At 43.6% G+C, this 26,346-nt stretch overlaps 1 protein-coding gene across 4 annotated transcripts in view; it reads left to right on the forward strand.

Annotated features, from left to right (window-relative positions):
* The window catches only part of LOC135173699 (transducin-like enhancer protein 4), a 137,355-nt gene that overhangs the window by 102,683 nt on the left and 8,326 nt on the right, over positions 1-26,346 (forward strand). For all 4 annotated transcript variants that reach the window (XM_064140801.1, XM_064140802.1, XM_064140803.1 and 1 more), the window contains 6 exons: positions 6,490-6,609; positions 7,155-7,208; positions 7,814-7,966; positions 9,210-9,342; positions 9,580-9,776; positions 9,952-10,028. In XM_064140801.1, coding sequence (XP_063996871.1) covers positions 6,490-6,609; positions 7,155-7,208; positions 7,814-7,966; positions 9,210-9,342; positions 9,580-9,776; positions 9,952-10,028 — 734 coding nt within the window. The remainder of the gene's footprint in view (positions 1-6,489; positions 6,610-7,154; positions 7,209-7,813; positions 7,967-9,209; positions 9,343-9,579; positions 9,777-9,951; positions 10,029-26,346) is intronic.

Raw genomic sequence — 26,346 nt, forward strand, 5'->3', positions numbered from 1 at the left:
CTATAATTGACCTTAGTGTTGAGCATCCTTGGCTTTTACTGCAGTTTTCTTAATACTTGAAGATTGTCAATTATCTTGTAATTCCCTCTTTGTTGAGAATTATTGTTTTAATTATTACACTCCAGATATATCATTTTGGCAAAGTAGTAAGGGTACACTGGGGAATCATATTTTTTAATGCTTTAAAGAGTTACCAGCTTTATCGTGTGGGAGGGCTTTTCATCCTGTCATCTCTAGCCTTTGCTTTTAACACTGATGTAATTTAATTATCACTTAGTCTGCTTAGACCAGGTCTTCATCTGCAGGAGACAGCACACGGGGCAGCTGGGGCTTGCAGAATTTGAGAACAATTGGGTGGCTTTGCAATTTGAATGTACTGATTTCTTCTCTGCCATGTTATGGTGAAAGTGATCTGTGTTAGTGCTAGTAACTTCAGTATAATTTGTGGGCAAAATGGTGATTTACTTCTTTCATTTTCCTAGTGATTTGAAGTATTAATTATCCCAAGTAGACAGAAAGCATGCTGATGTTTGCCATGTTACTGGTGAAAATTTTATAGCTCTGTAAGAGGCCTGTATGGCCCTCTTTATGTTAATTTAATTTATGCTTGTATGGCACTGGTGTACTCACGAGGAGCAGTGCCCTGCAGATGCTGGAGAGGAAACAGAGTGATGGGATGGGGTGTTCAGGTGAAGGCCAGTGACTAATCGAGTTCCTTAGGGATCTGTTCTGCATCCAGTGCTGTTTGACATCTTTGTCAATGACATGAATTCAGTGGAACTGAGTGCACACTCAGCAAGTTTGCTAATGACACTAAACTGTGTGATCTTGTTGACATGCTGGAGGGAAGGGATGCCATCTTGACAGGCTGCAGAAGTGCATCAAGAGGAGAGTGGCCATCAGATTGAGAGATGCAATTCTCCCCCCTTACTCTGTTCTGTGAGACTCCACCTCAAATACTGAGTCCAGTTCTGATGTCCTTGTCTCAAGAAGGGCATACAAGTGTTGAAACAAGTCCAGAGGAAGGCTACAAGGATGATTAAAGGGATCATGAGGGTATGCATATAGGCTGAGCGAACTAGGGTTGTTCAATCTGGAGAAGTGAATGATACTCTGGAGGATCTTACAGCTGCCTTGCAGTACCTGAAAGGAGCCTACAGGAAAGGTAGAAAGGGACTTTTCAAAAGGGTGTCTAGCAACAGGATTGGGGGGAATGGTTTTAAGCTGAAGAATAGTAGGCTTAAACTGGATCTTAGGAGGAAATTCTTCACTGTGAAGGTGGCGAGGTTGTCCACAGTAGTTGTGGATGCGTCCCTGCCCATGGCAAGGAAGTTAAATTATCCCTTGCAACCTAAGCCATTCAGTGGTAGCTTTTCACTTAGCATTGTGCTCAGCACTGGTTGAAACAAAGACTGAAGTGTAGGAAGCCACGCTTCATTGTCTAGTGCAAAAGATACCATGGTTGGAGCACTAAAAAAAGAGTGTGACACTTAAGCAAGTTATCTGAACAGGGTAATGTGCTTAGCTTTTCTATAAATCACAGAGTCACAGAAACATCCAGATTGGAAAAGGATCACCAAGTCCAATGTATAACCCTGCTCCACAAGTTTCACCTTAAACCGTATCACTAAGTGCCACGTCCAAAAGAGCCTTAAACACATCCCAGGGTTAACACATCCCAAGGTTGGTGACTCAACCACCTCCCTGGGCAGCTCATTCCAGTGCCTGACCACTGTCTCTGTGAAAAATTTTTCCTAATATCTAATCTAAACCTATCCAGCCCCAGCTTGAGGCCATTCCACCTTGTCCTGTCTCTAGTTATCTGTGAGAAGAGACCAGCACCAGCCTCTCCACAACATCCCTTCAAGTAGTTGCAGACAGCAGTGGGGTCTCCCCTTAGCCTCCTCTTTTTCAAACTAAAAAGCCACAGCTCCCTCAGAGCCTTACCCTTATGAGCTCTCCTCATAAGATTTATTCTCTTGGCCCTTCTCCAGCTTCATTGTCCTCCTCTGGACCCACTGCAGCACCTCCACATCTTTCTTGCCTTGAGGTGACCAAAACTGAACATGGTACTCGAGGTGTGGCCTCACTGAAACCGAGTACAAGAGGACAATCACCTCCCTGCTCTTGCTGGCCACAGCATTTTTAATGCAAGCCAAGATGCCATTGGAGTTCTTGGCTACCTAGGCACACTGGTGGATCATATTCAGCTGCCTACTACCAGCCCCAGATCTCTTTCTGCCAGGCGGCTCTTCAGCCACTCCGCCCCAAGCTTGTAGTGGTTCTTGGGACTGAAATAAGTGTATAGGTATGGTTTGTTTTGACAGCGTTTTGTCATGTGTATAGCATAACTGGAAAAAAAAAGTTTGTGCCCAAGCAGCTGTGACGATTTGTGTGTTACCCACCCTCCCACTCTTATGAAATCACCCAGGGTAGACTCAGCTGAGCTGAAATTAAGAATGAAGCTTAATATTTACAGCTTAGCACAATATACAAGCAGGCATTTACGGTATCTACAACTATATACAGAAGTATAGAAGTTAAAAAGTAATACAGAAACACAGCAGCCCTCCCAGAAACCAGAGTCCCCAGGACGGGCTCTTAACCACCCTCCACCTCCTTTCCACCCCTCTACCTTATCCCAGACTTTACCTTACATTCAAGGAGAGTTTGGAGAATCGGCCAGGGAGGCTAGAAAGCAGAAGAATTAGCTAGACAGACAGCAAGTTAGGGAGAAAAGTGCAGGCAGCCAGAAACACAGAACAACACCGATTGTCTTACTTACGTTTATGTTCTTGTTTTTATACATCTCAGCAAGCCTGTGAGTGAAGTAGACATCACCATTGTTTCCTTTTCACAGCCTATAATTTCTCTCACTAAAATATCCCAGCTAGGCTCAAACTAGCACAGCAGCATGTGAAAAATGGGTACGTTTTGCTAAAGCAGAAACTACATAAAACCTACTTTCACCAAAGAGTATTTTTTCCTATGTCTGATTTATGTGTTGCTTAGCAGGAAAATGCTACTTTCTAGGAGATTAATGTATTTTATTAAAAAACAAACAAACCAAACAACAAGAAAACCCAAACAGTGGTTCAAAAAGACTTTATTTCTCTATAAAGTTTAAGAATTGTTAAAGTGAGGACCCTGGCCCATTAAGCTGCAGTCTGCCAAGTGATAATGCTGAATCACTTAATTTCTTTAGGTAGCTATCGTATTCCAGCTTCTTAAAGGTAGTTGTCAGGAGAGCACTGATATTTTAATGAAAGAGCAGAGTCTTGGCAGATGAGCAGTGTGCTCATGGAGATTTTCTTACACGGTCTGCAAATATAATGAACTCTTTTGGAGCACATAGACTTGCCAATATGCAGGAGAGTATAAGATTATATGTAGGAATATGATGTTAGTGGAAAACATCAGGACAGTTACATCGCAGAATTTCTCACTGATGATAGATCCTTACAAGTGTTTATAGGCTGGAAAAGCTATTGCAAACAGTAGGGGAAACTCAAAGTGGGTAATAAATGTTGTGCTTTGCACACTGAAAATAGTAGATGTTGGGTCCATAGAAAGATCTAGACTGTAGTTCATTGGATTTATGACATATCTTTATAACTGAGCATAAGTTTTATATGTCAGCACCAGTACCAGAAATCTCATGAAGTCAGAGATCATAGACTCATAGAACCATTTGTTTTGGAAAAGACCTGTAAGATCACTGAGTCCTACTCTTTATGTAGCAGGTCCATTATATGGTAAAAGAGGCTAGTAGCACAGGCATTTTGACTGACTGGCTCCATGCAAGGAAAGGAATAGGATAGTTTAAAGTGAGTATGTTTATATTTGTGCTGTAGTAATGGACTCTTGAGGCAAAACAATGTTGAACTTAGTACACTGGCCAAATTTCAGTTTAGAAATTAGATTCTGCCTGCTGTCAATAGATGAGTTATCTCTGGCTCTCTTCTAACATCAAGTGAGATGCCACAGAGTTGATCTATCTTTGAAGCAATAAAATCATTAAGCAGTGTGCATAGCCCCAATGCCCGATGTGGTGCTCATCCTTTATGTGTTAGTGAAAATTAGCTACTCTATAATTCTAGTAGGGAGCTTTAATTTATTACTTTATTAAGCAGTGAAACCAGAGGTTAAAATGGTATCTCTAGCACATAGCTAACTAGATTGTGAAAAATGAAACAGTTTCAAAGTTATGAAAATAAATATTTCTATTTAAATAAGTATGGTAGTTAATTCTTTAGACAACACTATAATTTGTAGTTTACTGGTGATTATTTTTCTTCATTTTGAAGTAAATTGCTTTTTGCAGGGTGAAGTTGAAAAATAATTAATTCAATTCACATTGCAAGCTACTGCCTTCCAAATTGTAAATGAATACAAATGTAATAGGAACGTGCTATCAAAATCTTTTGAAAAAGACTATGCTATATTGCTGCAGTAAGCAAATACATTTTTCAAGCCATCAGTTTATTTAATGATGCATTTCTACTTGGCTTTTATTTTAAGGGCTTCTGTGCCTACTGTGGCTACTGTCTCTGAATGTTTTAACAAGTGTTGTCTGTTCAGAGCAGGAAATAAAATGGTTAGTTTGTGCCATTTACTATAACAGATGGTTAATGATCTGCTTTGAAACAAAATCAGTGAACATATTTTAAGGTGTATTAATTCAGGATGAGAAATTCCTGTCTATCTGTTTTATACTATTGAGTAGAAATTGAGAGGGAGGCAGGAGGCTATTGGAAAAGGCACAGGCTTTTTCAGCACTAGCTTTATTTTAAAATTTTTGTTTCCACTCACTGTGCTTAGAGAGTAATTGACAATTACTGATCAAAAATGTTTTTGTGAATTCCACTGTTCATTAATCCAAACTGCTGTTTTCAAGAACCGGAAATTTTAAAGAAGTGGGAAACTGAAGTATCCCAGCAGGGAGAAATGTTCTTTCATATGACTTGAGCAGCGCCCCCAGCTTAACTTACGTAATTAAGTATTCTTAGTCCTCAACAGAAGTTTTTGGTGTAGTAAGTTAAGGAAAATATGATTTCATTAATACCAATGGAACAGAACTTGCACAATGTAAGTGCTAATTTCTTCATTTGTGTTCCTGATAGTAGCTATAAAGTAAACATAGGAAGGTGTACACTGAAAACTCCAAAACCAAATTGCTGTATTGTGTAGTTCTGTGAGTGACAACAACTATCCGTAATGCATGGAGGAAGAATCCCAAAACGTGTTTCTGATTGAACGGGATGACCTAGAAAACCCTCAGAAAGGATTTTGCATGTTCTCCCTCTCAAGTCCTTATCACAGAATCATAGAATCAACGAGGTTGGAAGAGACCTCCAAGATCATCCAGTCCAACCTATCCCCCAGCCCTATCCAGTCAATGGCACAAAGTGCCTCATCCAGTCTTTTCTTGAACACCTCCAGGGACGATGACTCCACCACCTCCGTGGGAAGGTGGATGGACCGATGGAAACAGGCAGCAGAGTTTACACTGAGAATTGCTTTCATCTTCATTCCTGTCATCTCAAGTTCTGCAAAATACTTGAAGACATCCCTGTTTATATATATTCAGCCATTAACTTCAATGTGAGATAAAGTTTAGCACATCTTAAATGCTTTCTTGAATTAGGTCCAAAAGCTGATGCTGGTGCTAAAAGCACTCCCAGAGAGAACTTTCTATCTTCTATTATTTATTTTTTTGTATACCAAAATACAGGCTCCACCAAGCTTGATAAATATCACCTACCTGTTTAAAGGAGTAGAGCAGATTTGTTGAATGATAGTGCATAAAGTACATATTATCTTCCTTTCTCTTGTCTTGGACAGATGCTCTTTAATAATCACTACTAAGTGAAGTCTGCAGAATAGCAAGAGACTGAACTACTGTGTTGTGTGTCTGCCTACTGTAGGCACAGCCTGTGATTACAAAAAGTGCCCAAATAAATTGAGCCTGGGTGGTTTTACCTGTTCTTTTGTGCTTGGGGACAGTTCTGAAGCTTACTTGTTTCCTTTGATAGAAATCTTCATTCAAACATCTGCTGCAGTGTGACTTACCTTGAGACACTTTGTTTTTCTTGATTTACACAGGCAAATGCACACACATACTCACCCACCCCCTTCTTCTTCAAATTTTGATTTAACCCTGTGTGCTTGCAGATGAGACAAGATGAAACCAGGTCAATGAACAGTACTCATATAATGGTCCAAAGTAGCTCTACATTCATCCCTTTGACATTGAAGATAGCAACTATGATCTGTTGTCAGTTAATCACCTTCATCTGTCTATTACAATGCATTGTGCAGTTTTTAAATAAAACAATTGCTGGGTAGCTGTCCCTGATTAAAACCTATGCTATCTGTGGGAACAACTCCAAATCATATTATCAGGTTAAGTCGTATTGAGGGATAGTGACAAATGACCACTGTTTTCAATGAGTGTGTGATGGTACTTTATCTCTTTTCTGACTGCAGAGCTCTTCTGTATCTCCCTCAGCCAGTTTCAGAACAGCAGAAAAGCACAGAAATTCAACAGATTATTCTTCAGATAGTAAAAAGCAGAAAACAGAAGAGAAGGAAATAGCAGCTCGTTATGTGAGTAGATAGATATAAATGGCATACATTATGCATTGTCAAACTTAAGTGTTCTTCTGTAATGTCACCTGATTCCTGTCACATAACTGATTTTAAAATCAATGGTCAAAATTTTAAGAGGTTCTTACTACCTGCCTCTAACATCTTTACTTGGTAGAAGGTTTCCCTCTGTAGGATTTTCACAATATAAGTACAGAGCACCTGGAAGGAGTGTGACAGGACAACTAATCATTAGGCTGAGACTTTTTGGATCTGGCTCTGCTTCTCAGTGTTATACAGCTTTAGATGATGTTTTTCATCCTGCATTCATGTTCACCAGTGTGAAAAGCAGGAAGAATGCTATAACTGTGGCGCCCTGTTAACCAGGAGCCCTGTGAGCGACCTAAATATTACCATTGTATAACCACATAAAACTTGGTTAAACTAAATGACATGTTGCATAGTTGTAAGCATCCTTGCATTTCACTGGCTTATATTTTCTTAGAATTTAGAGTCATTAAGATGTGAAATAAATGTTTTTAACACATTGTGATTTGTCATTGCAGGACAGTGATGGTGAAAAGAGTGATGACAACTTGGTAGTTGATGTTTCCAATGAGGTATACACAACGGGTGTTTTTGCATGTTACTGTGGGGTGTGTGGGGTGTGTGTCTTCAGTGCGTATTTGGTATATGAATAAGAGAGCTTGAAATGCCTTTAAATTGTCAGGTTGTCTTTCTTTAGAATGCAGATTAAGTAGGTAACACTTGTTTCTACAAAGAATGTTTTAGTTTCTTGTATGAATCAAAAATCTGAGATGTTTGAAGCCAGCCCAGCACAGTAGATAGGTTGCATATTGTATTGGATCTGTGTTTTCCTTTATGCTAGCTATGACTTCATTTGTGAACTTTGTCAAGTCTGCCAAGTGCCTCAAACCTCTTCAATCTGTCACCTTTCAAATGAGATCTACTTGCTCATTTCACTATCTACAGATATTAACATTTTTCATGGTTAATGGTGTTGTATTTTAATGCTTTCTTTAAAAGAATAAAAAGTTCATTCATTATCCAGCTTGATTTTAAATTTTATCAGCTAACTCAATGAAAAACTGAAAGAATATATCACTTTTTATGATAGATTTTCATTCCAAAGTGGGAACTGCTCGATGTAAGCACTAGTAACTAGTATGATTTTTTTTAACTAACCTGTGTTGCTGATATTTAGGATCCTTCCTCTCCCCGGGGGAGTCCAGCACACTCTCCACGAGAGAATGGTTTGGACAAGACTCGACTGCTGAAGAAAGATGCACCAATTAGTCCGGCATCTATTGCGTCCTCTAGCAGTACTCCTTCCTCCAAATCCAAAGAACTTAGCCTTGTAAGTGCTTCAAAATGCTCCTGACCTGTGATCACAAAGTGAGTCACATGCTTACTGTATTTATGTCTGGGCACAATTTGGATTTCCATGGCTATCAGTAAAGCATTTACAAAGAATCCATTTAAAATTTAATTTGTCTCTTCAAAGGAATTTAATAAAATAATGAGAAAGTTCAGAGTGTCTTTTTGGAACAGGAAGAAGTTATTTTCACTGGTGATGTGGTTAGATGATAGATGTGCTATACTGAGAGGTGTTTTTCTCCTCCCTCATATGGAAAACTGTCATTCTGAGAGTAAATAAAAGTACACAGGAGTTCCGTGAGCCGTTTTTTGTGCTGTGGTTTATATCAAATTCAGTTCCCTGCTTAGATGTGATTTGGTTGTTAGCTTTGTTTGAATTACTAGGCCATATAAAACAACAGTCATTTTCATTTTCTATCTAAAAAGTAATCTGTCATTTACAAAAGCCTTCCTTGACTTGCATCACAAATCATAATGCAGAAGAAAGAGCTGCATGCAAATCATGAATGTTCTTTCTTTTCTTTTTTCTGACCCTAGTTAATCATCTTCCTGAGATACACAGTAACTCCCCTCTCAGTTCTTCATGGGTGAGAGTATGCGACTATCTAAAGAAATCAAATAAAAAGAAGGTTTAAAGTGAACCTAGTCCTCAGGGAAGATAATGAAATCATGGGTTCAGATGCAGGACTTAGTGGTTTGATTAACAAGCTAGTCACAGGAGGAGTCCTGCACAGTTCCTGATTTGATGCCCATTGCTATTTCTGTCCTCTGTTTCCAACACAATATTCAGGCATGAGTTGTTGGTCAGTTAAGGAAGTTTTTAATTGATCTTCTTGTTCACCTGGCAGTAGCCTCTCACAGAAATTCATAATTATAGTGGGAGCAGGTCACCATGAGCAGAATGAGACCACCAACAGATTTCACATGTGCTACCAATGTAGTTTTGAGACAGCAATTTTTCAGTCATTGACCTCATTCTGAATCATACAGATATCCCATACAAGAAAAGCAGTGGAAAGTCGCAATTAATTCACAAAGCCATTCTGTCTTTTTCACTGTCTCTGCAGTTTCTCTTCATTGCCAGCAGATACAGAAATCTAAACCTCAAAGCTTAAATATCACTCATCATACACACTCTGGTTGTTATCAGCTTTCTTTCCAACCACTAGCTAAAAAAGTAAGATGACTAACAAGCTGTCTTCTTTTTACCTTTCGGTGATTAGAATGAGAAATCTACCACTCCTGTGTCTAAATCAAATACCCCAACTCCACGGACTGATGCCCCAACTCCAGGCAGCAACTCCACTCCCGGACTGAGGCCAGTGTCTGGCAAACCACCAGGTGTGGACCCACTAGGTTAGTGTCCTTATATCTCAGTGGTGCAGAATGGTGACTGTCCCCATCCAGGCCCCCTTTAAATCTATAGTGATGAGGCAGTGTATTACAGTTGCCTAAACTGGATGCTAAGCTGGTTCTTTAACACCTCAATACAGCTTATTTTATATATATATATATCTGTATATCGAAACTCAGATTTCATCTAATAGATCCAGGCTGGCTGTGTGACTTCTGTTTGTTTTCTCCCCTCAATAGCTTCAGGTTTAAGGACACCTATGGCAGTGCCGTGTCCTTATCCTACTCCATTTGGGATTGTGCCACATGCTGGTATGAATGGGGAGCTGACCAGCCCTGGAGCTGCCTATGCTGGTCTACACAATATTTCTCCTCAAATGAGTGCAGCAGCTGCAGCAGCAGCAGCAGCAGCAGCAGCTTATGGAAGATCTCCAGTGGTAAGTGTTTGCTGATAATGCATTCACTATTGAGAGCAGTTTATAGTAATGTGTAAGACCTGCAGGGTTAAATCTAGTTCAGTATCTTTGTAATTTGGGGAGTATGACACAAATTAAATAGTGTATTTTTATCTAACTCCCTATTTCATACACCATTTTGTTTGTGGAAAAATAGGTTGGTTTTGATCCACATCATCACATGCGAGTCCCAGGCATCCCTCCTAATCTCACAGGCATCCCAGGAGGAAAACCGTGAGTATCAAACATTCAACTTTTAAAAGTCAGTCATCTGTCTGAGCTGTGTTCCCTTACCAATTCAAATTCCCCTTAGCTACTGAAAAATAATGTGTGAATATAAATAAATATAGCTATTTGGCAAGGGCAGGAAATAACTGTTTAATCTTAAAGTTGCAATTGTAAATTTGTTTTGAAGACTAAGAGCATACAGGCTGGGGTCGGAGTGGCTGGAGAGCAGCCAGACAGAGAGGGATCTGGGGGTACTGATTGATACCCGCCTGAACATGAGCCAGCAGTGTGCCCAGGTGGCCAAGAGAGCCAGTGGCATCCTGGCCTGCATCAGGAGTGGTGTGGTCAGCAGGAGCAGGGAGGTCATTCTGCCCCTGTACTCTGCACTGGTCAGACCACACCTCGAGTACTGCGTTCAGTTCTGGGCCCCCCAGTTTAGGAAGGACACTGAGATGCTTGTGCGTGTCCAGAGAAGGGCGACGAGGCTGGTGAGAGGCCTCGAGCACAAGCCCTACGAGGAGAGGCTTAGGGAGCTGGGGTTGTTTAGCCTGGAGAAGAGGAGGCTCAGGGGTGACCTTATTGCTGTCTACAACTACCTGAGGGGTGGTTGTGGCCAGGAGGAGGTTGCTCTCTTCTCTCAGGTGGCCAGCTCCAGAACAAGAGGACACAGCCTCAGGCTGCGCCAGGGGAAATTTCGGCTCGAGGTGAGGAGAAAGTTCTTCACTGAGAGAGTCATTAGGCACTGGAATGGGCTGCCTGGGGAGGTGGTGGAGTCGTCGTCCCTGGGGCAGTTCAAGGCAAGGTTGGATGTGGCACTTGGTGCCATGGTCTAGCCTTGGGCACTGTGGTAAAGGGTTGGACTTGATGATCTGTGAGGTCTCTTCCAACCTTGGTGATACTGTGATACTGTGATACTGTGACATAGAATAAAGGAGACAGAAATACATGGGAAAAGGAGCTGAACATGAAGGTGTTGGATGCCGAGTCTGACTTCTTGTTACTATGTGGAAATGCAAACTGGAACAGAATCATAGGTTTCCCTCTCTACTATATTCAGCTTCTTGGTTTGAGAAAAGGACTTCTTTGCTCACACAGCCTTACAATTACTTGCAAACTTATCAGTTGCTATAACTTATCAGCATTGTACAAAGGAATGAACACTGAAATGTTAATTTGATTGAAAATACTGGAAAGAATTATTGTATCATAATGTTCAAATTCATCCATGATAGAACTGACAGTAGACTTGCTCTACTAGGCTTTGGTGAGCCTCAGGAGAAAAATTACACAGATGTGAAGACCTATCTTCTCACATAACTCTTGAGTTAGGAAAAAAAATAAAAGAGTTATACAAACCATACTGATCGTTTTTTTATGTAAAGATTCTTCAGTTCCACTTCTTATGTGACACTTGTGGAAAACTCTGACCAGCTAATACTGGCGAGTATGAAAGGCAGGGGATATTTGTGCCATTCGTCCTCTCTCATAAGTATTAATGTCCTTGTGCTTGTGTGATTGTAGGGTAGTCACCCACTTGCTTGCAAGGAATTGCATACACTTACTTGCCAGTGAACTTCTGGACATGCAGAATTAACAGTATGTTATGAAAAGCCATCAGTCCTGGTGCCTGTAACTTCTCTTATACATATGTGTCACATGATTTATAAATCACATCCAGCTGTCTTAGACATCACACACTATTTACCAGCTCAAGTTGACTTTTCTGCTAGTTGTGCCACACTATTAGGTGGCTGTGTGAGGCAAGAATGCAAATTGATATTCAGCAGTTTCCAGACCATCTACTTCCATTAAAAATTCTGTGGGGCATAGATCTTCATCCTGTGCACACCGCGGGCACTTACAGGTGTCTTGACATAATGTTCACATGTTCTCTGTGTTTAAGTTCATCCTTGGTGGAGCTGGTCACCTGAAAGGTAACCACTTCTACCAGGTTTTCCTTGCTATGTTCTGAGAAACAGCAGTACCATTGGTGCAGAGACCTTCCTGCTCACTTGCTCATGTTAGACATGAGAGAAATAGAATGTGAGGCAGACCCAAGACAAACCAGTTAAATTCTGGTTGCACTCCAGGGTTTTTAAATGTTGTTGATGTATTGATGACTGTTTTAAACACTTAAATGTAACTGATTCCTTAGGGCCTGAAACCTTTGAAATGTGTGGTTATTTTAGCATAATTGTATTGATATTTCTTCATCTTAAGTGCTGTACTTTTCACAGGTGTCATTCAGGATTGTTGCTTTCTCAATTACTCTTCCTTTTCCCCTACAGCAGAAGTTTTATAAAGTCTGTACTTAGACTGTTGAATGTCTTGAAATGGAGTGGGCATCATGTGGCACATCAGGGAACTGCCCTCTAGTAATTCTCTGTTCACTTTGGAGGTGTATCAAAATAGTGACTCTAGAATATGTAGATAGAAAAAGTAGCTAATGCGAAATGAAGTTGAAAGTGCTACTAGGTGTGTACAGTGTCAGGTAGTTGTATGATATTTAGAATAGTTCAAATAATCAACATGCAGGTGTCTCGATTGTAATTTAAATTTCCCAGAGACTCAAATATAGTTGATAGAACCAATAACAATTTATAGGATACCCTTCCCTTTTCCCCCTTCTTTCTCAAAAGAAAACGAATTAGATGGAGAGAGAGGAAAAGTATGCAGACCCAAATAAATAATCTCACTGTGATTTGGAAGTTAAAAGAAGAGAAGTTTAACAATAAATACAAGGTATATGAGGTAGGGAAGTTACAAAGGTATAGGGAGGGGAAACAAGGTACAAAATATGTAAATATGCAACCAGATTTGATGGCAATGGGTTTTGTCCGCCTCGTGGTGATGATGGCCATGTGGTGAAAAAATAAGCAGCAGGAAACAGGAATGGTGATTCAGGCAGGCAGACAGAGCGCATGAACAGGAAGTCCCCTTGCTTTTATAGATCTTTAGACAGGAAGGGGGAGTGGACTAACCACCATCTGATACTGTGCAGACCCTCACCTGGGGAGAGGTCAAGACCACCTGGGGGTCAGGCTCAAGGTCACTCCCCCCAGGAGGGTTAACCCTGTACAGCAGTGTTAGTTCTCAGAGTGAAATAAACACACTTTTAGTATTGTTAAATATGGTCCCCTTTTACTTCTTAAGCTTGTTAAAAATCACTTTGGTAATCAAAGTATTTTGCGTTCAGTGCCAAACATGACTCTGCAGAGAGTGACTGCATATAGGAATCAAAAAAGATTATAATGAAATTCTACTTGTTTTATTAAACATTTCAGGTGATGTCAGCTTTTTTTTTTCAGTACCTCAGTGCAGCAAATGGTAGTTAGAGTGATAATGAGAAAGATACTATCTTCAGATTTCTGTGGCAAAAATTGGACGCAAATTTTACTAATCTAGGCAGTTTGTTTCTTCTGACAACCACAGAAATCTGTCCTGTGCTTCCTGAATATGCTTAATGCCAGAAAATGGAGAATGGTGATATGATCTGTCACTCAAATCTGCCAGAACAAAAAAACAGTGCACAGAATGAGAAGTGTGTGTGAAGTTGTTGCGGAGGGCAGTAATAATTCGTGGCCGAGTCGAAAATTTATCAAAAATAGATATTTTTTTATTTTTACAAAACCCGCCCCCACAACTATATATACAAAGATTAATTTCGTTTGATAAACAGGTTAAGTTGCATGAGAATTCTACGAGGATACCATTAATAATCTGACTATATATATTTGGAAGTCAGTTTTTGGAAAAGGCTTTAGCTATTAATTAATAGCGGTTTCTTACTAAATTAAGCTAAGCCAAATAACTCACTCAGGCTGGCTCGTGCGGTCTGTCTTCCTCCTCCAGCGGCTGCAGGAGTCGTTAAGGGTCGTTAAGGGTCGTTAGGCAGACAAAGGTGTGCCTAACACCAAGGCAAGTCCTTTGGTCTCTCTGCAGTGCAGGCACAGGAGAGTGAGCGAACTCGTCCAGGCACAGGCAAAATCCAAAAGCGGGAACCCCAAAGGCGGGAAGACCCCCAATATTTATACCCTTCGCTAGACAAAGGGCAGAGTTACCACACTTTAGGCGCGAAAGCGCACGGCCAATCCCAGCCTGGCTCCAGCGCGGGAACTCACGGGGCAGTCGCCACCCCCTTCTCGGCTGCAGGGCAGGCGAGGGGGGGGGAAACCAGGCGGCTTTTCCCCTTTCCCCCCGAAGTCCGGGCAGGAGAGGAATTTAGGGGTACAGGACTCCAGGACATCCCACCCCGGTGGTAATGAGCATCTTTGTCTAGAACTTGAGTGAGAAGTGATCCCCCTTCAATTTAGGAACCTATTAATATATATATATGGCTTAGCCTTTTCCAACATTAACAATAGGTAATATATTAATCGCCCCAACAATATTTAACAATACTTAACAAGGCTTAACAATAGCCCAAACAGTATTAAATAAAGCTACACAGTCAGTTTGAAGATTGCTCTGTTCCTGGTAGAGCAACCAAGTTCATGGCAGAGCCTTGGATGCTCTGAGTCCATGGCTGGAGGTCACAGTCCGTGGGTCCTGATGCCATCATCCACTGGCCACCCCGGTGATATGACTCCATCCCTTGTGTAGCTGGTTCTCCCTTTCCCAGGTGCTGGTCAGGTGGTCAGGAACTGGTCCTCTGCCTCGACCTTAACCTGTAAGGAGACAAAACCTGCCTCGGCCTATAAAGGCCAGGCTTGACAATTAATAATTGGGGACGATCCACCGTGCACTGATCCGGTGGCCTTTTGTACTGGGGCAGGTGGTCAGTGACCACGTGGCTCACCTAGGCAGCAGGTCTTTATTCTGGGGGCTTCTGTAGCTCTCCCCGTGACTGCTGACCATTAAAAGCTGCCGAGCCACTATTACGGTAATTCAGTGTTTTGCCTCCCGTGTGGGAGACGAGAAAGGGTTAACCTTTCTGTCTGGGGACGAGCTGCAGTTCCCAGTGGGGGGGGCTGCCGCTTCTGGGCGAGCCGCTGCCGCTGGCCCTGGCGCGGCTGCCTCTGGATTTTGCAGCCGATTTCTGAAGGCACCGCACTAGATCCTTCAGCTGCCAGTCTGCCAGCTGCCTTAAAACAGTTTTTGGTACCCCTAAAGTCAGGGCTTGTCGATACCAACTGTTCTTTCCTCTGGGTCTCCAGTCACTCTGTTGGTCTCTGCCCCTTTTCCTCGGGGAGAAGCCTGAAGGACCGGTCCCCCTGGGGGGGCAGTCCTGCACTGGCCGGACCTGCCTGCGCAGAGTCCTGGGATTTTCTGGGGGAGAAGCACGAGACTGTCTCTCCCCAGCCCCTTTTCCTTCAGGAGACCCAAACCCAAACTGCAGCCCGTGGGCATTCAAGTCAGTTAACAGTTCAGCCCAAGTCATTACATGCTCTGTAGCATCACCCTCTGCATTCTTTGCAATCACACGTTCAATTTTCTCAACGTTCTTCATTAGTTGGATTTGCAGAGTTGCTGGCAAACCCTTCATAATAGGGTGCAGTCTCTCCGGGTCCACAGGGGCATAAAACGGGCAATCGTAATGTCCCTTATCATAGATAGCCTGGACACAGGCAAGTCTGCGGAGAGCAGTGATGAGCTCAGAGGAGCTGGTGACCTTTAGTTCCGTCGGCTCCCCCCGGTAGGCTGGGCGGACACTGCTTGCCCAGTAGGCTATGCGAGCGGTGAGGCTGTGTGTCCCCTCGGGTTCACGTGTCAGGAACACATCATCCCCCCAGTCTCCAGCAGCTTCCTGCGAGTCTAGAAGGACCCGGTCCCCACCGGCTCGGGACACTCGATACACATAGTCAGCGACTGAGTCCCCAGGATCTCTCGCATATTTGACTTGTAAGTCACTGAGCTGTGCGTCTGTGAACTGCTTTTTGATCACGGAGGTCCCTGCAGCGCCTTTCCTGCCCTTCACGGACTCAGTTCTTATAACAGGCAACACGTGCCTCTGCACCGCGGCGCCCTCCTCACCGGAGCTCTCTTCACCGCTAGCTACGGGAGAGTCCGGTCGGGACCTGCGCTTTCTGCGTGGCTTTGAGGCTTTCTGCCGCGCAGAGGCATGTGCAGAGGAATTCTCTGAGTCTCTTGCAGAGTCTTTTGTGCCTGGTTGCGGGGAACTCCTCTCCCCCGAAGAGCCCCTCGGGGCATTCTCTGCCTTTCTCCCCGATTCCCGCGAATCACTCCATTCAAATTCAGACACGGAGACCGAAGAGGTGGTGTCTGCAGGCGTTACAAGCCTTTCTTTCATCCGGGCAGTCAGTGCCGCGGTCAGGCTCTTTGTCTGCGCCAGCATGCTTTCCCAGATACTTTGGCATTTAGCTTTTTCGGCTAATAAATCCTTTTCCAAGGCCTGAATTCTTTTTTCATAATTTTCAAATTCGGCCAGAGTCTGGGTCACGACTGACCCCAGAACAACAGAGAAATGCTCCGTTGGAGACTCAGAAATCACAGGGTCTGAGCGCTCAGCTAATTTCTCCAGGATTTTCTCCGGATTTTTACAATTTTTCTGAGCCCAAATTAAATCAAGCCCTGTGATTAGGCATCCCTTTTCTTGTAGAAATTCTATGATTGAACTACCCTGCATACACTGCGCCATAATGTTGCGGAGGGCAGTAATAATTCGTGGCCGAGTCGAAAATTTATCAAAAATAGATATTTTTTTATTTTTACAAAACCCGCCCCCACAACTATATATACAAAGATTAATTTCGTTTGATAAACAGGTTAAGTTGCATGAGAATTCTACGAGGATACCATTAATAATCTGACTATATATATTTGGAAGTCAGTTTTTGGAAAAGGCTTTAGCTATTAATTAATAGCGGTTTCTTACTAAATTAAGCTAAGCCAAATAACTCACTCAGGCTGGCTCGTGCAGTCTGTCTTCCTCCTCCAGCGGCTGCAGGAGTCGTTAAGGGTCGTTAAGGGTCGTTAGGCAGACAAAGGTGTGCCTAACACCAAGGCAAGTCCTTTGGTCTCTCTGCAGTGCAGGCACAGGAGAGTGAGCGAACTCGTCCAGGCACAGGCAAAATCCAAAAGCGGGAACCCCAAAGGCGGGAAGACCCCCAATATTTATACCCTTCGCTAGACAAAGGGCAGAGTTACCACACTTTAGGCGCGAAAGCGCACGGCCAATCCCAGCCTGGCTCCAGCGCGGGAACTCACGGGGCAGTCGCCACCCCCTTCTCGGCTGCAGGGCAGGCGAGGGGGGGGGAAACCAGGCGGCTTTTCCCCTTTCCCCCCGAAGTCCGGGCAGGAGAGGAATTTAGGGGTACAGGACTCCAGGACAGAAGTGCTGGGAATAGGACAGAAAGGTGAAAATGCAGTTGAATGTTGTTCCACTGAAAAATTATTATGATGTTAATGCACTATGAATCTTAACAAATTCAGTAGCTGAATTCTGAATACTGCCTTCTTCAGTGACTTTGAAGCGATAATTAAGGAAATGATCTTCAAGTTTTCTCATAAAATGCATTTTCTTTAAGTTTTTCTCATATCAAAATTGTGACGAGATTTTTTCATCAGTATAATGACAATTTTTTAGGTCTAAGGAAATTAAAGTCTTCCTTTAAGCATACCATTGGTATGTGTAGGTGAACTCTCTTATATAACAGTTTGTGCTGTTGTAATAGATGTGATGTGTCAGGTAGCATCTCAGCACAAGACAATTTCACAACCTGAGTGTTCTCTCCAGAAAAATATTTTGAGATGAAACTATTGATAGGTTATTCACAGGTGGTATAACTGACAATCACACAAGATGTTCTTTCTCAGTGAGAACCCCGATTTCAGCAAGAGAAATTGGGATTTTTAGGTGTTGTCAGACTCAAAAAAAAAATCCAGTATATTTTCACTGGTGTGTCATGTTGCATGTCAGCAGCTATGCCTGAAGGACTTAACTCTTTGATGGTGGAGATTTCACTACACGTTTGTGTACAGTGCTTGAAGGATATGAGTCCACAGCATGCTCAGGGCAGCTTGGCATCAGTCCAGCTGAATTTTGCACATTAGAATTAGTAAAGTAGCAACTAAGCATGTCATCTGGTGCTCAACTACTCACTGTACTCTGTGGCTGCTAGCCCACTGTTTTTGTCTTCCAAAAACCCCTGACCAGACCTTCCTTATTCTGCATGTGTTGGTCTCCCCATGCTGCAAATTCAAGAGCAGCTTCACATATCCTCATTCATGCTAAAAATCATCACTGCATTAATTGTAAAAGCTCATCTAATTGGTAGATGGTGCTTGATTTTCCTGTGAGGGCCATGTTATACATAAATTATTTCTTCTTGACACAATAAAAAAAGGTTGTAAAAGGAGCTGAGGGCACAATCTTAAGTGCCTGAAGTTGAAAAGGGAGAAGGGAGTGTTGCCCTGTACATCAGTCAGAAACTAGAGTCCATGAAGCTCCACCTGGGGATGTGCAATGCAAAAATAGAGAGCTTATGGGTGAAGGTTAAAGGGAAGGCATGGGAAGGTGACATCATGATAGGAGTCTGCAGCAGATCTCCTGATCAGGAAGGTCAAGCAAATAAGGCCCTTTACAAACAAATAGGAGAAGCTTCACGATCACAGGCCCTGGTCCTCATGGGGGACTTCAACTACTCTGACATCTGTTGGAAGGACAGCACATCAGAGCACCAGCAATCTTAAGAGGTTCCTGGAATGCATTGATGATAACTTCCTCCTCCAAATGATAGAGGAACTCACAAGAAAAGGTGCTATGCTGTACCTAATCCTCACCAACAAGGAGGGGCTGGTGAGTGAAGTGAAGCTGAAGGGTAGCCTTGGCTGCAGTGACCATGGAGTTATAGAGTTTAAGATCCTCAAAGCATCAAGAAGGGTGCATACAAATGCACTGCTCTGAACTACAGGAGAGCAGATTTCAACCTCTTCAGGGATGTCCTTGGCAGGGTGCCATGGGAAAAAACTCTGAAAGGAAGGGTTGCCCAGGAAAGTTGGTCAGTGTTCAAGGATCACCTCTGCCAGGCTGAGGAGCAATGCATCCCAAAAAAGAGGGAGGCAGGTAAGAATGGCAGAAGGCCTGCATGGATGAATAGGGAGATCCTGGACACACTTAGTTGCAAGAGGAACGCCTACAGAGAGTGGAAGAAAGGACAGGTAAACTGGGACAAATACAAATAAATTATCTGTGCAACCAGAGCTGAGTTTAGGAAAGGTAAAGGACAGCTAAAATTAAATCTGGCTAGGGACATTAAGGGGAACAAGAACTTCTTCAGGTATATTAGTGGGAAAAGGAGTACTAGGGAGAACATGGGACTCTTCCAGAAGGGAAATGGGAAGCTGATGACTAAGAATATGGATAAGGCTAAGGTGGTCAATGACTTCTGTGATTCAGGCTTCAGTGGCAAGGGCTTCAATCACAATGTCCAAGTCCCAAAGGGCAAAAGTAAGGACTGGGAGAAGGAAGATCTGCCCACTATAATTGAAGATCATGTTCATGAGCATTTAAGGAATCTGAAGGTGTGCAAGTCCATGGGGCCTGACGAGATCCACCCATGGGTCCTGAGGAAAGTGGTGGATGATGTTGCTAAATCACTGCCCATCATATTTGAAAGGTCATGGCAGACTGGTGAAGTTCCTGATGGCTGTAAAAGGGCAAATGTAATGCCCATCTTCAAGAATGGAAAAAAGGATGACCCTGGGAATTTCAGACCAGTCAATCTCACCTCTATGCCTGCAAGATCATGGAGCAGATCCTCCTTCTGGTGGTTTGAGTGTTACTCACCCACCCTACACTTTGGAAATCACCGAGACTAGACTCACCCAGCTCTGTAAATATGAATGAAGCTTGTATTTACAGATTAGCACAATACACAAGCAGATATTTATAGTATATGCAGTTATATACAGAAATATACAAAGTAAGAGGTAACACAAAAACATGACACGCCTTCCAGAAACTTGAGTCCCCAGGAGGGGCTCCCAACCGCCCTTCCACCTTCTCCCACCCCTCTACCTTAACCCAGACGTTGCCCTGTGTCCCAAGGAAGAATGGAGGGTCAGCCAGAGGGGTTAGGAAGCAACTGGATTAATCAGAGAGATGGAGGGTGAGGTTAGAGAGCAGTGCAGCCCAGAGCCCAGGCAGTGCTCAAACTGCCTTATCTATGTTTGGATTCTTGTTCTTATACATCTCAGCAAGCATAAGTGAAGTAGACATCACCATTGTTTCTCTTTCACAGCCTGTGATGTAGTCCTTCTCACCAAAACATTCTAGCTAGCTTCAAACTAGCACAATCCACTCCTGTCTATTTCACTCAGAGTATTGCTGAGAACTATCTGATCCAATCTAAACCATATTTACACTAATGAATATCACAAGTTCACTTCACGCTTCATTCCTGCTATCTCAGATGTAGTTGATTTAAAAGCAAATCAACTTTGCTTTTAAACTTTTTGGAATCAACTGATTCTGAAAACAGCAAACAGTTTGTCTCAGATGAGATGAGAACAAGGACTCCCAGGTGATGTTGGGTTCGTGCTCATGTGCTGTACATTCTCTCATAGATTATTTCATTGTTGAATGCCTATGATACCTAGAACAGAAAACTCCTAACAGCTTGTATTTACCTGAATTTAGAGTCTCTCAGCTCTGAATTTAGAGTCTCTCAGCTAAAGTTAGATTTCTCGGTGGAATACACTGGATTTCACCATTCTCCTGCATTACCCAGTAGGTGTGACCAGGACCTTCAGCAGACACCACCCCACGGACAGGTTTCCCTTCACCCGGAAGAGAAAATATCCAAACAGTTCTCTCTAATACATTCTTTTCACGTACAACAGGAACTTTATCACCGTCTACTGTTTGGACCAAATCTGATTGTGCAGGTCCTGCTCTGTTTACTGAACCTCTCCTATTTACCAACCAGGTTGCTTGTGCTAACTGTTGGTTAGTTCAAAGTTCCAACCCCCATGGCTTTTAGGGTGGTTTTCAGCAAATTGTTGTAGTGCTCCATCTTCCCTGAAGCTGGAGCATAGTAGGGTATGTGGCAGATCCACACAATACCATGCTCCTTGGCCCGGTTTTTCACAAGATTGTTCTTGAAATGAGTTCTATTGTCTGACTTGATTCTCTCTGGAGTTCCATATCTCCACATGATCTCTCTTTCCAAGCCAAGAATGGTGTTGCATGCAGAAGCATCAATATCCTGCCATAGATCAGCACACCAAGTAGGCTTTCCTTTCCTCTGCCAACCATTCTTCCAGTCCTTTAGCCTACCCCATAGAGCATTGGCTACCATCCATGAGGTGGTGTAGAGGAAAAGGATAGGGCAGTTTTCACTTTCAGCCACATCAAGAGCAAGTTGGACAGTTTTACCTCATCTAACTGTCTGGATTCCCTGCCACCATCTCTTGGTGCCGTAACTCTTCGGGTAGGACTCCAGACTGCTGACTTCCATCTTCGCTTGTTCCCAACAAGACAACAGGAACCATCCATGAACAAAACATAGTTCTTTTCCTGATCAGAGAGATCACCATAGGGAGGAGATTCTTCAGCATGGGTTATTTTCTCCTCTGGAAGTTTGGTACAGTCTGTGCCTTCTGGCCAGTTGGTGATCACCTCCACCAGACCAGGTCGATCAGATTACCCATTAGTGCTCGTTGGGTTATCAAAGCTATCCATGTAGATCAGGGTGCGTCTGTGGCATGATGCAGTGATGAACCTTTGCCTTTGAACATCCAGTTTAGAACTGGCAGTCTAGGAGCTAAAAGCAATTGTGACTCATTTCCAATCACTTCAGAAGCTGCTTTCACTCCTTCATAGGCTGATAGTATCTCTTTCTCTGTTGGGGTGTAATTTGCCTCTGATCCTCTCTAGCTATGACCTCAGAAACCAACTGGACTACCACATATCTCATTTAGAGCTCTCTGCGGAAGACTCCCAAGTTGGAACATTGTCGCTGGCAGCCATGTACGGAATGTTTTTAATGTCCGGACCAGATCGCACAGGTCCCAAGCCCACTGCATGGACTACTTCTTGCTTTATCTGATCAAAGGCTGCTTGCTGTTCAGGTCCCCACTCAAAAGTGTTTCTCTTATGAGTCACATCATGCATAGGTTTGACAATCTGTCTAAAACCAGGAATGTGTAGTCTCCAAAATCCCACTGCACCCAAGAAAGAAAGTTTGTCTTTCTTATTTGTGGGAACTGCCATGGTGGAGACTTTGTTGATCACATCCTGAGGGATGTAACGGCGACCATCCTGCCACCGCACTCCCAGAAACTGAATTGCTCTAGCAGGTCCTTCGACCTTGTCTCTCTTAATGGCAAAACCTGCTTGCAACAGAATGTCAATGATTTTGTTACCTTTCTCAAAGACTTCCTCAGCAGTTTGGCCCCACACAATGTTGTCGTCAATGAACTGGATGTTCTCTGGAGCTTTACCTTTCTCCAGTGCATTGTGGATGACTGAATGACAGAGGGTTGAGCTGTGTTTCCACCCCTGAGGCAAACGATTGAATTGGTACTGGATTCCTCTCCAGGTAAATGCAAACTGAGGCCTGCACTCCTTTACTATGGGAATAGAGAAGAAAGCATTAGCAATGTCTATGGTATCATATCATTAGGCCTCCTTTGATTCCATCTTGTAGTGGATTTCCAGCATGTCCAGCACAGCTGCGCTCACGGGTGGAGTCACCTCGTTGAGGGCACTAAAATCAACTGTCAGGTGCCAGTCTCCATTGGGCTTGTGCAAAGACCTGGTGGGACTGTTGAAAGGTGAATGAGCTTTCTCAATGACAGCCTGACTCTCCATTTGACAAATCATCTGATGAAGGGGCAGCAAGGAGTCACGGTTAGTTCTGTGCTACCTATGGTGCACAGTTTGAGTAGCAATTGGCACTTCCAGATGGATAGGTTGGACTGGATGATCTTGGAGGTCTCCTCCAACCTGGTTGATTCTATGATTCTATGTCCCAGAACTGCAGATTCATCTGAAAGTTTAGGTCTAGTGGACAATTTCAGTTTACCATCCTCAATCTCTACAGCCCATTTGTGACCCTTACGATCTTTGAAACAACCTTGTCCCAAGAAGTCAATTCCCAGAATGCAAGGCACATCAAGACCAGTTACAATTGTATGTTTCTTCCACTCTTTACCAGTTAAACTTATCTCAGCCTGCAACTTAGTTAACTCTTGAGAACCACCAGTGGTTCCAGAAATAGTGGTAGACTGTCCCTTTGCAATTCAATGGCAATAAATTACACTGAGCACCTGTGTCAGCTGAAGCCCTGTATGTCTGAACTTCTGAACTGCCAGGCCACCTAACGAATACATTTTCTCCACTATCCCTTTCCTCCTCCTGGCTGGAGGCAGGGCACCCCTAATGCTGAACATGGCATGTGAGGTGTACACAACGATTGGTGTTGTTGAAAGAGAAATTGCAATTGTTGGAATAATTGCAGTTGCTCTGGGGAGCTGAAGAAGTGGTAGCTACTTTCCTGGCATTGCTGCCTCTGTTTCTGCCACTCTGCAGTTCCCTGACTCTCTTTGAAAGAGCTGAAGTAGGTTGACCATCTCACTTGATCATTTTCTCACCATATTGGTCACGCAGAATTATCCACAGTGACGCACGTGATTGCTGGTGTCTAGGTGGAATTTGTCTCCTGCTGGGCTGGAATTGCCTTGCAGGAGGTGGGCGTCTGTTCCTGACTGCAGAAACATGCACCCATTCAGAAGATGAAGGGATGGCATCTCTTATCAGATTAGAAATGGAGATTTTAACATCCTCCTTCAGTTCTTTCATGCTATCTTTAATTCCATCCCTTATACCTAGAGTTTTTATAGGAGAGACTATGGCAGAATGTGACAAGCTGTCCTCTATCTTCCTCAGCTGGTCAGTGAATTCACCAACAGTGAAAGACCTTCCATTGTCAGTCCTTGATAGAAACCTTCTAGCCAAGATGTTAGCACAGAATGAAGGAGCACACTTAATATGCTTCTTCATGAGACATCTTCCAAGAGGAATTGTCATCAGGCTTACATGTACCATGATCTCCAGAAAGCACTTCCTTCACAGCAAACTCCTTCAGAAGCTTAATTCCCTGCACAATGGTGTTCCATTTCTTGGCCACCCATGGCAGATCATCTCGGGAAGGATATCTCATAGCCACAGCCAACTGGAGGCATGTCCACAAGCTAACCTTACCAAGGGGACTTGCTAGGTATTTGTCCACTCCACTCTCCTTGGTGAGTGGTCCTAGCTGCTTGACAGACTTGTCTCCCACCTGCAGGGCATTGGCACCAAGAGTACAGCATCTCTCTAGCCAGCTTAGGATTGGCTCACTTGATTCCCTTGAGTATTCCTTTCTAACTTCCCTGACCTCTCTAAGGGGAACATTGGAATCCTGGATGTCATCCTCCTCTTTCTCTTGTTGTTCTGGTTGTCCCTGGCCTAGATACACAACTTTCCTAAGAGCACTCTTAAACTCCTTGGAACCATCCTCTTTCTTGGCAGCCAATCTCACAATGCTCCTCTCATCAGAGTGCTGAGATCTAAGTATGTTGGCCAAATCTTGAAGACTGTACGTCTCCTCTTCCTCCTCTTGTGCATCAAAGGTCCCCTCCCCTAAGTCCTCTTTTGAATCACTCTTTGTCAGATGTTTCATCTTAGCCTGGGCTTTGGCTAGCACCAAGATGATTTGAACTGAGACAGACTTTGAGGACTCCACTAGCGTGTTTGAATCACTGGGGGTCTGGCCTGAGGCCTGTGAGTTCAAATCTGCCTTAGGGCTCCCAACTGCCCTTCTACCTTCTCCCACCCCTCTACCTTACCCAAGACATTGTCTTGTGCCCCAAGGAAGAATGGAGTATCGACTAGGGGGGTTAGGAAGGAAGTGGATTAATGAGAGAGACAGAGGGTGAGGTTAGAGAAAAATGCAACTCAAAACCCCAGCAGTGCCCGAACTGCCTTATCTATGTTTATACTCTTGTTCTTATACATCTCAGCAAGCCTATGAGTGAAGTAGACATCACCATTGTGTCTCTTTCACAGCCTGTTTCTCACCAAAACATTCTAGCTATCTTCAAACAAGCACACTCCTGAAGGGTTTGCTAAGGCAATTGGAAAACAAAACAGAGGTGATTGGTGGTAACCATCACAGCTTCACCAAGGGCAATCATGCCTGGCAAATTTGGTGGCTTTTTATGATGTCACATCAACAATGGACAAGGGAAGGGCAACTGACATCTCTACCTGGACCTGAGTAAGGCATTTGACTTTGTCCCACATGACATTCTTGTCACCTAACTGGAAAAACACAGACTTGATGGTTGAACCACTTGCTGGATAAGGAATTGGCTGGATGGTTGCATGCAGAGAGTAGTGATCAACAGCACAATGTCCACTTGGAGACCAGTGACAAGTGGCGTTCCTCACAGGTCATGTTAGGATCAGTGCTGTTTAACATCTTTGTCAGCAACATGGGCAGAGGAATCAAATGCATCCTTAGCACATTTGCAGAAGACACCAAGCTGTGTGGCAGAGTTGACTTGCTAGACAGAAGGGATGCCATCCAGAGGGACCTGGACATGCGGAAGAGGTGGGCCCATGGAATTCAACATCGCCAAGTGTAAGATCCAGCACCTAGGTCAGTGCAATTCCAAGCACAAATGCAGTCTGGGTGGCAAATGGCTGGAGAGCACACCTGAGAAAAAGGACCTGGCAGTCTGGGTTGATCAAAAACACAACATGAGCTGGCAGTGTGCACAAGCAGCCCAGACAGCAACCGTGTGCAGGGCTGCATCGAGAGAAGTGTGGCCAGGAGAGGGGATTCTTCCCCTTTACTCTGCTGTCCTGAGAGCCCACCTGGAGTGCTGTGTACAGTTCTGGAGCCCGCAACAAAAAAAGGACGTTGAACTGTTAGAGTGAGTTCAGAGGAGGACCACGAAGATGATCAGAAGGCTGGAGCACCTCTGCTATGAGTATGGGCTACAAGAGTTGGGGGTCCTCAGTCTGAAGAAGAGAAGGCTTCAAGCAGACCTTATAGCAGGGGTCCTCAAAGTTTTTAAACAGGGCGCCAGTTCACTGTCCCTCAGACACTATCGGGAGCCGGACTATACTTTGGTTCCAACTCAGTAGTGTCAGGAGCTGGACTGTAGTTTGGTTCCAGCCCAGTCCTGGTGGGTGGATGGCTTGGGGACTGCAGAGGCTGGCGAGCGGGTTAAGTGGCAGGAAGTGGCTGCTTGGTTTCCCTCCCAACCCCCAGTGGGGGTGGGGAGTAGGGGGTTCTGTAAATACCAGCAGGCCAGATTGAGGACCCTGCCTTATAGTAGCCATCCAGTATCTGAAGGGGGCCTACAGGAA

This window comes from Pogoniulus pusillus, chromosome Z (assembly GCF_015220805.1).
Source record: "Pogoniulus pusillus isolate bPogPus1 chromosome Z, bPogPus1.pri, whole genome shotgun sequence".
NCBI classification, from domain to species: domain Eukaryota; kingdom Metazoa; phylum Chordata; class Aves; order Piciformes; family Lybiidae; genus Pogoniulus; species Pogoniulus pusillus.